Source organism: Ciconia boyciana, chromosome 19 (genome assembly GCF_034638445.1).
Source record: "Ciconia boyciana chromosome 19, ASM3463844v1, whole genome shotgun sequence".
NCBI classification, from domain to species: domain Eukaryota; kingdom Metazoa; phylum Chordata; class Aves; order Ciconiiformes; family Ciconiidae; genus Ciconia; species Ciconia boyciana.
In genome coordinates this window covers 9,397,210-9,411,948 of record NC_132952.1, presented here as the reverse complement: position 1 = coordinate 9,411,948, position 14,739 = coordinate 9,397,210, and the positions used below count along the sequence as shown (strand labels likewise).

At 50.3% G+C, this 14,739-nt stretch overlaps 1 protein-coding gene across 6 annotated transcripts in view; it reads right to left on the bottom strand.

Moving 5' to 3' along the window:
• Nucleotides 1-14,739, bottom strand: part of CAMTA1 (calmodulin binding transcription activator 1) — a 326,965-nt gene that overhangs the window by 235,317 nt on the left and 76,909 nt on the right. For all 6 annotated transcript variants that reach the window (XM_072884097.1, XM_072884090.1, XM_072884094.1 and 3 more), the window contains one exon: nt 9,186-9,253. In XM_072884097.1, coding sequence (XP_072740198.1) covers nt 9,186-9,253 — 68 coding nt within the window. The remainder of the gene's footprint in view (nt 1-9,185; nt 9,254-14,739) is intronic.

The following is a 14,739-nucleotide window of genomic DNA, read 5'->3' as shown; positions in this document are numbered from 1 at the left end:
AGGAGAGCTTTACAAGGTCGCGCTGCCCGTCAACGTGGAAAACTAACGGTAGGTAAAGCTGCTGCGTCACGAGTGGGAAATTAAACACTCCTGCGCCCAGCAAACAGCAGCAGCAGCTCCAGCGAACTCCGGCAGGACCTTTCTCTCCGCTCCCAGCCAGGAGACAGCACAGCCCAGGGAAGGGGCCGTTTCTCTCGAGAGCACAGACAGCAGCCCCAGGCATCCGCATCCGCATGGGAGCTGCAAGCTTGGGCCAGCCCCGCCGAGCACCCAGCCCCGCCGAGCACCCAGCCCCGCCGAGCACCCAGCCCCGCCGAGCACCCAGCCCCGCCGAGCACCCAGCCCCGCCGAGCACCCAGCCCCGAATCAGCTAAGGAAAAAAGGAAAGTGTTTATCCTAATTAACAAACTTTTTCCCTCCTGTAAATAGTACCAGAAACTGGCAGAAGAATTGTGTCGTTTTACATTCTGTCAGTAAATTACAGGAAACCAAAAGGCATGGTGGAGATTATCTAAGGGTGTGAGACTTAAGGTACATTTTTAATTAAAACAAAAAGACCAAAGCTGCGATGAAGCGTCATAACGCAGATAATTTTACAGCTGGATGGTCTCCCTCTGATGTACTTGAAAACCATTTTTAAGTGACATAAAGTTTAACATACCGGTACCTCTGCCTACCCACCAGATTCTACATGGAATTTAAAATTTAATTACATTAAAGTATTGTTACAGCGTGTGTAGCAAGAATGCCAACCAAGTGTAACTCCAGGAGAATCTTTACCAGATTTTTGTAAATCTGTGTTTCTCAGGACTGAGAAGGGAAAAAAGGAATCTTAGCCCCTGTATCTGTGCTCTCAGCCTTTGTACTTATTGCTCCCCCACCAACTCCTCTCCGCACTGGGACGCAGCAGGTCCATGCACCGCTCCAGCATTTCTCGCTGCCGCTTGCAGAGCGGCGGGCGGGTGAAATAGCAGCGTATTCTCATAGCAGCCCCTGTGCAGACAACCACGCTCAGCGAGCCGGAGCCGTGCTCCCTGTTGCTACGTTACGCACAAGGAGTCTCCCACAAGATTTTCCTCTAAATGCAAGCACGGGGATGTAGAGATCCTGGAAAACCAACCATATACCCACAGGAGAACGCCTAAAGCCACGTGGAAACGGAACGCCGCAGGCGTAGCAGTGCGTGGGTGAAGTCCAGAAAAGCAGCAGCAGCGAAATGGAAAAATACGTCCCTCAGTACCTGATGGTGACAGCACGAGAAGGACAGTCAAATTAGCTTTGTTATAATGTTGATATCGCAGGACCCCAGCAAGCACTGTGGGGCTTTGAAATCGATACCTTAGAAAAGGGAAGGGCAAATCACAGGAAACCAAATCTGAATTATCAGCCTCAGGAATTTACAGCAGCTTGCAGAGCAGTGAGCAAGGGGCTGGGAACCAGAGAAAGAGCCGCAAGTTTTGAGTTGAAACGAGAGCAGGCAGCCGTGAGCAGCACCCTTGCATGAGCATCGCTCCCGCAGCACCGAGGTGCACGCAGCTGGGCCCCAGGCTCGTCAGGCATTGCCCATTAGTCCCATAATTAACCCTGCAGCGCCGCTTGCACCACCAGTGACAAACACCTCTTTGCATCCGTTCACATCGACTGCAAAAGGACGTTGTTCAAAAAGCTCGGCGGGAAGGGGAAGAAAAAGAAAAGCACAACGGGAGGGTGAAGTTCGCACCTCGCACCGGGAGAAAGGAAGCCTTTTGCTGCTTAGGTACACTAGAAACAAAGTAGGAACTCCTAGTGCAAAGGACAGAACCTTTTGGGAGGAGGAAAAAAGGAGTAATTTCACATTGCTGTAAATATCCAGGAAGACCACAGCCCCGCTAGAGAAATCAAAGGCCACTACAAGCCTAGCAGTGCGCACACGAACAGCACGTGCACCTGCCAAGCACGCCAGCTCGCAGCTTAGCAAGTTATTCCTCACGCCACGTCGAGATAAAAGCCTGCTCATTACCTACAAACGCTGTTATTCAGCGCCAAAAAAAAAAAAAACCCCAAAAAAACCACCAACAAAAAACCAGCCTCTGTAGTCAGCTCCTCACCTTCTGACAAACGCGGTTTGTTATACAAATTAATTTGTATTCTTCCAATCTGAATAGCAGGTCCTCCGTGATGCACAGCTCCCGGCTGCTCTTCGCACACACGGGGCGCAAAAATCCTCCTCCCAGTTCCAGGTTTCTAGCACACGCTTGCTAACACACCGATGTGCAATTTAAATCATGCTATAATTGCCATAAATATTACACTGTCCCCATCTGGAACGCGAAGCATCCACCCTCCGGACACAACGCACCCCTTTCCACCGGACCTTGGGCGTCCTGATCGCTGCTGGCCAAGGAGGGGAGAGTGGGGAGAGCCGCGATGCCTGGCTCCAGCCCAGCACTCCAACTTCAGTGCCAGATTTCCTGGAGGGAAAAAACTTTGTCAATAAATAATCCCAATAAATAGTTTATTTTTAATCAGCTGGTATTTGCAGGCCATTAAGATGCAACACGCAGTCTCAGGCACTCTTTCTGTACGTTGTTTTTGATGCAGAGAATGTATTGGAAAAAATGAGAGAATATCATTAAAGGTTAATTATGAGCAACTTAAAGGTTATTTTTGCATATCTCGCCTCCTGGACAAAAGATGCTTCTTCATTACCATACCAGAATATAAATTAAGTTGCAAAGCCTTTAGAATGCGACAAAGACTTTAATTTTGTTGCTGTTTAAAACAGTATGAACAAATACCAGTCTTCCTAGCCCTTCCGCAGCCTCTACGCATTACGTAGAAAAGGGCATCTCCAAAGCGGTCCCGCGATGGCAATTAAACCCTCCCTCCTCCTCGGTACCCTTCGACTGGAAGCATCAAATGCATGGAAGTATTGGACGGTCTGGCGGGTCTGGTTCCGGCCGTCAGGAGCCCCAGCCCAAAATCTCTCCTCGCACACTTCTACCTTTCATCTGCTCTAACCAGGACAAAGGCAGCTCCTCTCTTATTTGGCTGGCAGCCTGTTAAGCCCCGACCGCACGGTCGACACGGGGGGACTCACTCGTATCGAGCAGCCTCTGAAACCCTGAGCGTCCTCCCACCCCCATAACGTTTGATCTAGAAATAGGCAGAGCCTGCCCACATTTTGAATGTCAGTTGTGTCCAAAAACGAACGCCACGTCTTTTTCTTGGCCATACCTATCGATGGGAAAAGCTTACCAAGCCTCGCTGAAAGCAGACAGTAGTGTGCCGAATAATTTAATCGCTTTATTATCAGATAATTGCTTTTTCTGATGATTCCATGTCTTCTGGGGTTCTCTGCCTCTCCCAGGGGCGATGCTGCAGGACTCTGCCCCGACCCTGCATGAAGAGGAGCAGGAGCCTTCGCACCCCAGCGCCACCGTCCCCCGCAAAGCCGGGCAGCGGGGCGAGGAGAAGAGGTCTGTGTGCATGGACCAGCTGCGGGGCCAGCATCTCTGAAACCGCACCCAGCTGATGCATGGCGAGGTCGGAGCCTGGTGACCACGCGTGGTGGCTGCAGAGATCAGCAGGCTGGAGGAGCCAACCTTCACCGTCCATGCTGGGTGAATCCCAGCCGTAATGGATAAACGGACATCTTGCCTCGGTCATCCAAGCTGGCCAGCGCTGTCTTCCGCAGGGATGCAGCTCTCCTGCGACGCCGGTTAAATACGAAGGGAAACCAGCTCTGCAGGAGCACCAGCTTGCAGCTGCTGCCCAGGCTGGAGCAGTCGTGGAAGGGTTTGCATGAGATACTGAAGAGCGTCGACTGATCTGGGCCAGGCATCCTGATGGCTCCCAGCGATTCTGCCGTTAGGTCATGTTACAACAAACGGGGTGAGCTGTTAAAGGAATTAATTATTGGCATCTCAACACCCCTGGACCATGGCGGCCAAAAATCTATATGAATCAATGCCTCTTAAAACCATCTCTGTACTGTTTATCCTCTTGGGGGGGGAAGTACGAAATACTGCGAGAAGAAAGTGTTGAGAGTCATGAAATCTCTAAAGTGTAAAGAGAGATGTGCCACATTTAGCAGGGATTATGCCAAGCAGCATCCCGAGCCGGAAAGAGCTGACAGCACACACATTGCCTTCGATGAAGGAAAAACAGGTCATACGTGACCCCAAACATGTACACAGAGCTTCCAGCTGCACGAGCAGAAAACCCAGAATTTCAGCACTGCACACAGGTGAGGCTGATGGTCCTGGACACCGCGTAGGGTACGAGCTACGCGAGAAAGCGAGGACCTTTAAAACGCACCTCGGAAGTCTAAACAAGAGAGAGTCCACTCGAGAGTATTTTGACTTGCGGCAAGCAGAAGGGGAGCTGGACAGAACTTCTGCCGTCGATCACAAGTTCTGGGTCGTCGCCTTTTCCCAGCCTCCAGCTCACACGAGCTTCTCCTCAACACGGAGCCTCCAGCTCACTTCACGAGTGCCAGGACGTCCCGGCAGCAGCACCCACCCAACGCAGCAGGACGGCTCCCGCACAGAGCGCGTCGGAGAGCCGCCTCGCAAGGCAATGGCCTAACGCAGTGAATTAATTCCGAAGCACAATTGTTTTCAATCTTCATTTAAACCCAACCTTAGTTAATCTCACTTTAATGACATAGGAAATGGAAATTCCCTTAATAAAATAAGTTATGAATATTTATTACCCTATTTTTTACCTGAAAATTGAATAATTCAATTAATTTTACTATTAATTATTTAATACAGAATTAATATACTGCAAGATCCTAACTTATCTTTAAGAAGCCCCCGATAAAGATATCCAGGATCAAATACGTCCCTTAAGCTGGACCGACGGACAGGTGAGGAGCGGGGCGTGCTCCTTGGGCGACGGGCCGCGGGGTGGGAGGAGGTGAGGCTCCCGGGACGCACTCATCCTGCCCCTCGCCGCGGAGCCGGGCCGGTCCTCCCCGGCAACGCCCCGACGTCCGAGGGATCGGTCGATGCTGACCCCGTCCCTGCCCCATCCCCGGCTCCAGCCCCCGGCACCGGCAGCAAGGGAGGGCCAGGCCCGGAGCCGGGCTCACCGCACACGGCGACGCTCGCCAGGGGAGACGGGCACGTTTCTTCTCGCTTTCACAGCCCCCCAGGCAGTTTTGCTGAAACACTGATTGTGTTAGGTCTTCCCGCCACGCTCCCTCTAAATCTCATTGCGGACTGGTACCCTCTGCTCCAGCCTAGGCACAAGCCCACGCTTAACATAACAAATTGAATTTCTCGGGAAATTTCAAAACTCTGGAGCCAGCAAAAATAGCTAAAAAAGCAACAGAGGAAAACAACGATTGTTGTGAGTGCATTTTCAATCGGGAAAAGTGATTTCTAACCAGTCTAATGTAATCTGCATCCCCTGATTTAGAGACCAGCATCAGCAAAAGTTGAGGTGACTAAATGGTAGAATAGTCCTCTCCAAGAAACAACGTCTATGACGAAAGAAAGCCCGGTTACTTATTTTTCTGCCTTTCGCTACCTTGGCACGTCCTTGGGACTGGAGCCGGGTCCAGCCTCCCTGAAGCCTCGGCTCACCGCGGGGCCGCGAGGCATCGCCCCTCCGCAGCCCGCGCCCGCTCCCCAGCGACGGCAGGGCCGACGGGCGGGACGAGCCCTTCCCACTGCACCCAGACGTGCAAACGGAGCTCAGCCGGCTTTTGCTGCTGTCGCCGCTGTTACGAACCGGTCCCGACAACTCTGTGATTTATTAGGTTGGGATTTATCAGTGGGAAATGCCGCCCAGCCTACTGTCCCTGCCTATTACACCAACAGCGACGCTTGTTTTCCTGAAGCCAGGAGGGGGGAATTAAAATGCTAAAAATAACCCAGTAGGTAGCAGAAGTAAAACTGAATTACCCCAAATGCATACTGACAGTGTATGTAAATTGCTATTGATCTGCAGGAGCAGGCTGCCACCCAACTTTCTTAGTTGCAGAAATATTAATCACTGCCAAGTCTCACTGCCTAAAAACAGCATTTGGGCTCTTTCCGGGCTGAAAAACCCGTATCTGGGAATTTCCCCAGCCGCTTCGCCTATCCGTACGAGTGACGGCTTATCACGTCGTCAGCTTCCAGAAACGCTTCCCCAGGAACATTTCTCTTTTGGGCTTTGCAAGGGAGGAAACGAGCGCTTGGTACTTGCCACACGCCCGCCCCAAGCCCTCCGGTTTTGCTGTACATGCCGCAGAAACGTAAATGCAATGCAGTAAGGGGCATAAACACACCCGAACGGCACCCCCAGCTGGAAACCTACCCTTGCAGCTCCTGGCCATGGCCAAGTCTTTTCGGTTGCCTGCGCCTCACTTGTGAAACACAGGTGAAGCTCCATCGGCTCGCTCCAGCGTATTTTTAAAATACTCTAAAAAGGATAATTACAGAAGGCACTTGGAAACAGATAAGCAAAGTATCTTCATCTAGCAGAATGTTTTTGGACTAAGAAAGTCAGCTTTGTCATTGAAATTCCAATGTAAATAACAATTAAGTTCTACTTGATATACAAATGTCAAGTAATTTTTTTTTTGTCGTCACGATTTGCATTTAAACTCGGAAATGTCAGAGACTTCAGCCTTGCTGCATTAGCAGAAAGCTTCCCCAGTTCACCCTGCTGACTGGAATACCCGCTGCAGATTATCTGGCACATTATCAAGTAACCAAACACCATTTCAAGGAAACATCAAGGTCGATGCCTTGCGAGGTGTACTTGTTAATTTATGTTGATAAACTGGAGCACTCAAAAGACTGTTGTAATAATATTCCAGTGTATTTATATCAGCATATTTCATCAATTAGAGTCATCCAACAAGAAGTTTCATAAAAAAGCAATTTTAGAGACCTTTAAAAGCCTTCTCATAGCCCCTCTAATGCCACCGCAATGGCATCCTAAGAGGGTTCCTCCTCCAACCATGACCAGAGCAATACCTGACCGCTTCTGTGCCATGAACACGGCAGCTTCTTTACGAGAAAGGAGTTAAGCCATTTGGAAGCGGCAGGCATGTCTCTTCCTCTTTTGCCACCTCCTGCATCAGCTCAGCAACCCGAGAGGTTTCGAGACCTGCCGCCTGGCCGGTCACGCCGCCGCCAGCCAGCTCAGCCGCAGCTCCTTCGGCACTGGCCTGCCGCAGAACCCCATCGCCAGCACCCACCGCCGGCCGACGCTCCCCGAGCGCAGCGCCCAGCCGCTCTCAGAGTCCACTACAGCGATCCTTTAGCAGCGGCTCCTCAAATCACACTATACATCACCTTATTAAGAAACTCCATATGTGTCAGTGGTGCAATTCATTTCTATTAATTTTCTGAGATGAAATTAGTGGCACCCACAGCAGCAAACAAAGAACGGGGAGTGTTCCAGTTCAGCACCGGATCGATGTCATTAATTCTGTAATACCGAGAGCCCTGATTGTATGAACTCAGCATTTAACTATTCCAATTAATTTTTATATTAAAAAAAAAAAGAAAACTAATTCAACAATTTAAGAAGGTCCTTGAACAGCCGTCACAACTTTCCTTCTCCTGGGACATTCTTTCTTTCAAGTGTAAACACATAGGAGGAAAGTATTGTAATGTTAATCAGAAAATTATTTTCATGCATTGCCTTTTGCAAACCAAACTCTTAAAGATCATAAAACGCCGCTACAAAAACATTTATAACCTCGTACCTTTAATGACACCCTGTATACCCAGACTAGTTAATATGTTTTCTGACCACTTAATAGGCTTATCTGGCAAAGGTGCAGCAAGAAACTATTTTGCGTTCATTCTGAAACTTGGATTCCCAGGTCAGAAAAAAGCCTTCTCTAACATTATCGATTACCCGCTGTCCTGCGGCCGTGAAGGGGAGTGAAACGAAGCACGTACACGCTCACCCGGGTGAGGCTCCCAGGTGCCGTCATGGGAAGGGCCCATCCGAGGGCCCCTCGGCCACCGCAGCAGCTTTGGGTCTTGGAGAGCCACCTGCGAAGGCCATCAGGTTTCAGATGTCTCCCTTTCCAGGTGTTACAGACACGTTTTAATACGACAAGCAAATGCATTACTTAAAGATGTCACAAAAAATACAGAAGAGTCTAGGAGGTGTGGGGGGGACCAAACTAAAATCGCATAGCTCTTTTTTTCCACGTATTCCATGGGAAGCAGGTCCTCTCTGTGCCCTGACTGCTGCTGCCCTGCCCTCCTCCACCTCCCTCCCGTCCTCGGCCGGGAGCTGTGAAACAGCCGGGGAATCAATCTGTACTATTTGTCACGTTCGGTACCGGTCCCTGCGCCTCACTCTAATTTCTGCCCCTGCTAATGACAGAGGGAGGCGATGCCAAACCCAGCAACGAGCTGCTCAGGACGCCTCTGGCACCGGGTCTCTGCAGCGGCTGGCGACGGGATGCGGGGTGCTAGAAAAGGCTTTCCTCCCCCCTTGGTCCTAGCAGGCTCCCTCCAATAACCCTGCCCTCTTCAAGAGGAAAGAGGTGGACTGGGAAAAGAAAAAAAGAAGAAACCCCGCAACATTAGCAAGCAAGAGTCGGTTTTTGTGTTAGTGAGATGTACGGAAACTTTGCGAGCCCCAACACAGCCAAAACGGCAGGAAAACATCCGCAGCCGAAACTTCACGTACCGGCTCCCAGGGGAGCGGAGGAGTTAAACATTTATGGCAGCGCGAAGAAGACATGACATTTACTGAATAATAAACTGCAAACATGTCTGTTAATGCGGCTTTTTGGGATCTCCTCGCCATCAAACACTTAACCCCAGCAAGAAAAACACCAAAACGCAAACAATCCCTGCGACTGCATGTTAAACAGGCAGAGCACAGGGGAGGGCTTTGCGCTCTTATATTTATTTAAAGTTGGAGGCTGTAGGGAGCACTGTCAAGATAAATAGCCTGCAACCTCGCTCAAAGGCTTTCAAATCCATTCATCTGAAGGGATACAATTAAATCCTGAACAATCCAGTTAAAACTTTAACCTGTCAAGATTGCAGCTGTTCCATTTTTAATCAATCTGATTTCATTCAATAAAATGCTCATTAAGTCAATTAATGAGAGTTTGGTGTCACAAGCCATCAAGCATGACTGGGACTTTTCACTCGGTGGCCAACGCATTGATTAGCAAGTCAAGTCATCAGCGAGAATGAGTCAATGTGCTGAAGCATGAGCAACGTTACCTTGTTTTAGGGGAAGTTGTTAGCCATTCTTCATGCTTTTCAAACGTTATTAAATAAGCTGCAATTTCCTGAAAGAGAAACGCAGAAAGAAAAAAAAGTTATTTGCATGGCTGTGTTGGAAACCAGAAAGTTTTGTAACAGAGAAGTTTTATAACAGAGCCAAGGAGCCACCAGCCCCGGGTTAGGTCTGCAGCTTAAATCAAGTTTTGACTGAAATAGCGCGCTCGGTCAATGTTCATATTCACGCCACCAAAGCCAGACTTAAATAACGTAATGAGGAGATGCAAATGAGGAACGGCATTCACATTTGCCAGCACAGACAATTCGCTGGTAACTTTGGTGACCGCAGCATCGCTGAGAGCCTGGCGTTACGTCAGGAGGCAAAGGGGAGGGCAGCGACAACGCGGACACGGGAAGCTAAATTAAATATTTATAAATAGAACAGCATCACTGCAGAGAGAATTACTGAATTATTAATCGTTGCCATAAAAAGCCAGTGGGTGACATCAACATAAGTCATCGCTCCCACTCGCAGGAATGATACGGGTGATTACTTCCAGATCAGAACCGATTTGTTTGCAGGAAATTATCGGCGCCGGCGAGATAATTCACGACAGCGCCTGTACATACGCCTGACAAACGTGGGATGGCTGCCCATCAATTTCCTTGGTACAAACCCAGAGCGGCTGTGGAGTGGCCACACCGCAGACAGGCTGAGCATCGTTGGCAGCCCTGGGAGAGACCGGGGCGATCCGCGCCGGAGGAGACGCGGGACCAGTGACCGTCCCTAACCACGATGGCTGCTGTCACCACATCAGCAATGTCCCAACACCTAGAGACGGCCAAGGGCCCTGGGGCTGCAGTCCACAGGCTGCTGGAAACAAGGTGTGTCGCCCCCCCCCCCCCCCGGATATACTCAGAACCATGTAGGTTTTTTGATGGTTCTCTTCCAAAAATTGCCTCCCAGCCGGGTCCAGAGTCTCCCTCTCAGAGACGTGCAATAGCAAAGGCTATGCAGAAAGGTCAGTGAAGCTGCCTTGAATGCTCAGCTGCTCAAATCAGCCCCCCAGACCGCGTGCAGTTTGATCGCCAGAGCGACTGCAGCAGAAGCGTCTACAGGCTGCGCCATCACGAAGGTAATGCACGCACAAGAAATGGGTCTTTCGACCAGGAGACTTTTTTTTTTTAAAGATAGTTCTATATAAGGGTTGTAGTTGTATAGTACCAAAGCTAAAAAAATCCACAGTGCTCTCCAACCAGCTGGCCCAAGCATCTGCTAGAGCCACAAAATGCAATTATATTACTCCCAAACGAGACGTAAAAATATCTTGTTTCCAATACTCTTGGTTTTAAGACTCACACTTAATGTCCTCCGGGTATTGCAGTGGTGCCAGATCTCCGTGTTATGTACTTTATTAGAGTTGTGTGAATGTCATATTAATGACTCCTAACCAACATGTTTACACTGCAAATAAATTCTCCCAGAATCCACCGCCGCACCCCTCATTTCCCAAGCCCGACTCTGCATTTTTAAACGATTACCGTAGCAGCAGATGATGGGAGCAGTACTGCTTCTACGTGAGCCAGGAGGAGGAGCAGTGACATGAAGCTCCAAAAACACCTCTCTTTAATTTCTAATTGCCACGTAAACCTCGGTACCAAAATAACCCGGTGCAGCCCTCCACCGAGACACCGGTCACTGGCACAGCATCTGCACTCGCGACCTTCCCAGAGAACATGCCAAACCTTGCGCTTTTACAGGAGTCGCAGTTGAATCAGATGCAAGTGCTAAAATTCGGACACTGCATGGCCAAAACGGTCTGGCCCCAGGAGTCCATTGGGCTCCGAAAAGGCATCGCCCATCGCTCCCCGCAAGAGCCACCGATGCAGCATTAACTCACGGCCCTGACACAGGGTGCGAGCTGTAGGAGCCAACCGCTGATTTTATGCGCGCTTGTGTGTGTGTATATACACACACACATATATATATGAAAAGAACCCCATAAAATACTTTGCAACTAAAATTCTTCAGAAAATATGAAACAAGATCTGCTTTTTTTTTTTAAAGCCAGTACAGTATTTCCACCAAATGTGCTGCGGTCTGCAGAATTTTATTCCCAACTCATCCCACGTTATGTCCTCGACTCCCTACATTACAAATGTGCGTCATCTCGCACCTTACAGCGAGACGAGCTTTGGAGATACCAAGGAACAAGCACCAGCGGATGCCGAAGAGGGAGCTCTCTCTACACCCTCTCTAACACCCAAGTCCCCCGGACGCTGGTGGAGGATGGTCTGTATGAGCAGGCGTTTACAGAAACAAATCCCTCCGATGCAGAGGCGGATCTGGCTGATTCACCCTCAAAATCCTGCAAAAATAGACAGGTTTAGGGGGGTTTCAGATGAGCATGGGATTTTGCCTGCTCCTACTAAAAATCAACTTGCCCTAAGGAGAATAAAGCGATTTTTAACTTTCGTTGCTGAATAAACATATTGCGATAGCACAGAAAACCAAAGTATTTCAGGTAAAGGAACATCAGTCTTACCCAAGGCTTGTTTACTTTATTCCTTCCAGCCGGCCTATACCCTGCACGCTCAAAATCTTCATCCCAAAACTGTCACCGACGGGCGGAGCTGCGGCAACGAGACGCTCGTGTTTGGAGGCAGAACATTTGTTCCACGCTGCTGGCCGGGGCCTGCTCAGCGCATTTGGGCAGGCCAAAGAAAAAGCTGCCGATTGATGCCGCAGGCACGCGGGCGACCCACCAAAACACACGCACGTGTTACCGAGATGGCCGGGGAGCCCCCACCCCTGCTGCGGCGGTACGGAACGCCACAGCTCCAACCAGGCTCCAGGCTGGATCTTCAGACAACTCAAAACGTATAATTCAATTCTTCTAACAGGATAAAAGAAGGATCTGCATCAACTAGGATAGGAGCTCCCCCAGGCTTTCTGCTTAATGATATATTACAGCCTGATTTCCCTCCTCCAGAGGAAATACCTTGGATAACAAGGAAAATCTAGCTCACGGCAGCGCTATAAATTAACACGTACAGCAGAGAGACAGCGAATCCTCCACGCTACCTTCCGTGCCCCGAGGACTCAGAATTACAAGGACTGGCACGCAAATGGGGCAAAAACCCCAAAAAGTCCCCCAAAAACCTCCTGCATCATCTGCTCGCCCTGCCCATGCCTGCCTGCAGCCCCATCACCCAGAGCACCGCACCCTTCACCGGGACACCTCGGCACCACCAGCGAGGAGGGGCCGGCGCGCTCAGCGTCACGAGCTACCACGCCGTCGGCTCCCTGATCCGGCTTGCACGGCCGCTGGTGCAGGGGGAGCCGAAACCGGGCACGCAGAGTCCAAACGAGGTTTGGTGTCAGCAGAGCTTCTGCCGCAGCGGCTGAACGCCATCCCGGCCACACAACCCCACGCCACGCAGGGCAGCAGCGAGCAGAAACGCCTGTTTACGGTTCGACGCCTATGTGCCAACTTCTGTCACTACATAGGCACCAAGACTTGGAGAATAATTTCCCGTCTGCCACCTCGAACTGGAGCAGAACTGCGAGAAACAGATGACTCAGTGATGCTCAGCGACGCTCGCGGCGAACACTCACACACACGCACAGCGGGCAAAAAGGTGAGTTTCCCGTGAAAGGCACATTCTGGGCACCGGGGTGAACCCTAAACTGGTGCTGCACAGCAAAACGCTGGTTTTGTAAGGGCAGCCGATAGGAGAGCTGCGTGCGCCAGGCATGGGAGCAGGGGAGCTCAGCAGCGAGATGCCTGGGGTCAGCACCCGCAGCCTGGATGGGGAAAGCCTGTCCCAGGACGGGATGCACAGGGCCAGGGTGAGGAGGATGAGCTGGGGAAGGCTTCTCTGCTGTCAGCAGCAAACCCCCTTTAAATCCCGTTCTTTAAATGCTCTGCTTTCTGCAACTATACGACTTTGGTCCATCGCCCAGGAAAATCCCAGCAAACTGCAGAATCCAGGGTCAGCAGCAAACAGACGGGTACCGCATACGCAGCAGCGGATGCTCCGAGGTCGGAGGCAGGAGCAAAAGGAGATGCTTTTCGTGGAAGAGGTGACGCAGGCAGCGTGCACACACAAACCCACAGCCAAGCAGCTCCTCCAAGCAAAGCCTAAACCAAGCTAAGGACGAGCCCAAGCAGCTCAAGTCATAAAAAAAGCTATTTTTTTCAAATCCATCGGCACGGTGAGGAAAGTGCCACCTGTGAGACACAAAATACAAGGATGAGGTTTCTGAGAAGTCTTGAAGCCACAGGCAGCACAGAAGGAGCTGCAGCTGGGAGCGGTCGGCACTCCGAAACCCCAGGGTCAAACCCGCCCCGAGCAGCCCAGGTCTGGAAATTTTCCTCCTAAACACCATATCCCACGCAGCTTCTTGCAATAAATTAATTCCTACAGAGTTTTTGCTATATGCAGATTGGAAAAATAAATCTGAAAGGCCCAGAAGAAAGAGGTCAGACTAACACTGATGTTTTATATACAGTTGGCAAGAAATGCTTTTTTTAAAGTGTGTGCCTGTCTGTGCTTTGGGGCACAAGCAGGGCTGCTAAAGAAGAGCTGGGGCTCATCAGCTGCTTGGGGCATGTACCCCTTTGTCACACCAACACCAGTTTTTCTTTTGGAAAAAAGGGGGAAGAAATAGATTTATCACTAGAAGACACAAAAGTCATTAAAATAATTAAAACCAAAACTATAGGCACAATAAAAGCCCTCTGATAAACACATACCACAAACCCCCCCCACCCCCCGCATTTTAACATGCATTAATTCCCCTAATGATTCACTCTGTGTCTTACAGGGTCAAATCAATGTCTTCGCCAAAAAATTCAATTACATCCCATTCATCGTATCTTTGGAGTGAGGCTATTGTTTGCTTTTGTCTCCTATCAAACCCTTTTTCCATTGCTTGTTGCCCGAGATTACAAACAAAAGGCAGCGTGGCACCCGCAAGGTCAGACGAGACAGAGCCAGGCTTTGGAACCCAGCTCTCTGTCCTCAGCTTTACTGTTTAATTATAAAGCGAGCAGAAGAAATAAAGGGACACGCACGCTTGCTGCAAACGCCCGACTCATCGCCGCGGGCGAGTCCCCCCGAGGCACCGGTCAGGGTAAGTGGCACTGGGTGGACCCCAAGGCCACCCACGAGCATCCCTGTGGGCGCGGGTACCGCGCACCGAGCCCAGCAGCCCCTCGGCCGGGATGTGCCAGCTGGCCCCCAGCCCTTCTAAGCCCAGCTATGGAAACGTCAGCAAGTGAACTGCGCGAGCATTGCTGAGAAAGGTCGAAATACTGAAAGCTGTGTGGGTCCAGATCTGTTTCTGACTGTGCCTGCCGATTTCATGGCAACGTGGCTTTCCCACCTAAGGGAGAGCCTGCAGGACTGAGCCCTACGTTCACAGCTTGTAAGACACGGGTGAGGAAAAAAGGTTTAATTTGATCAGCTGATGGAAGCACCTCAAAGCAATTAGATAATTTAACATTAAAATCACATGAATTATATGACCAAGTTTAGGATAAAACAT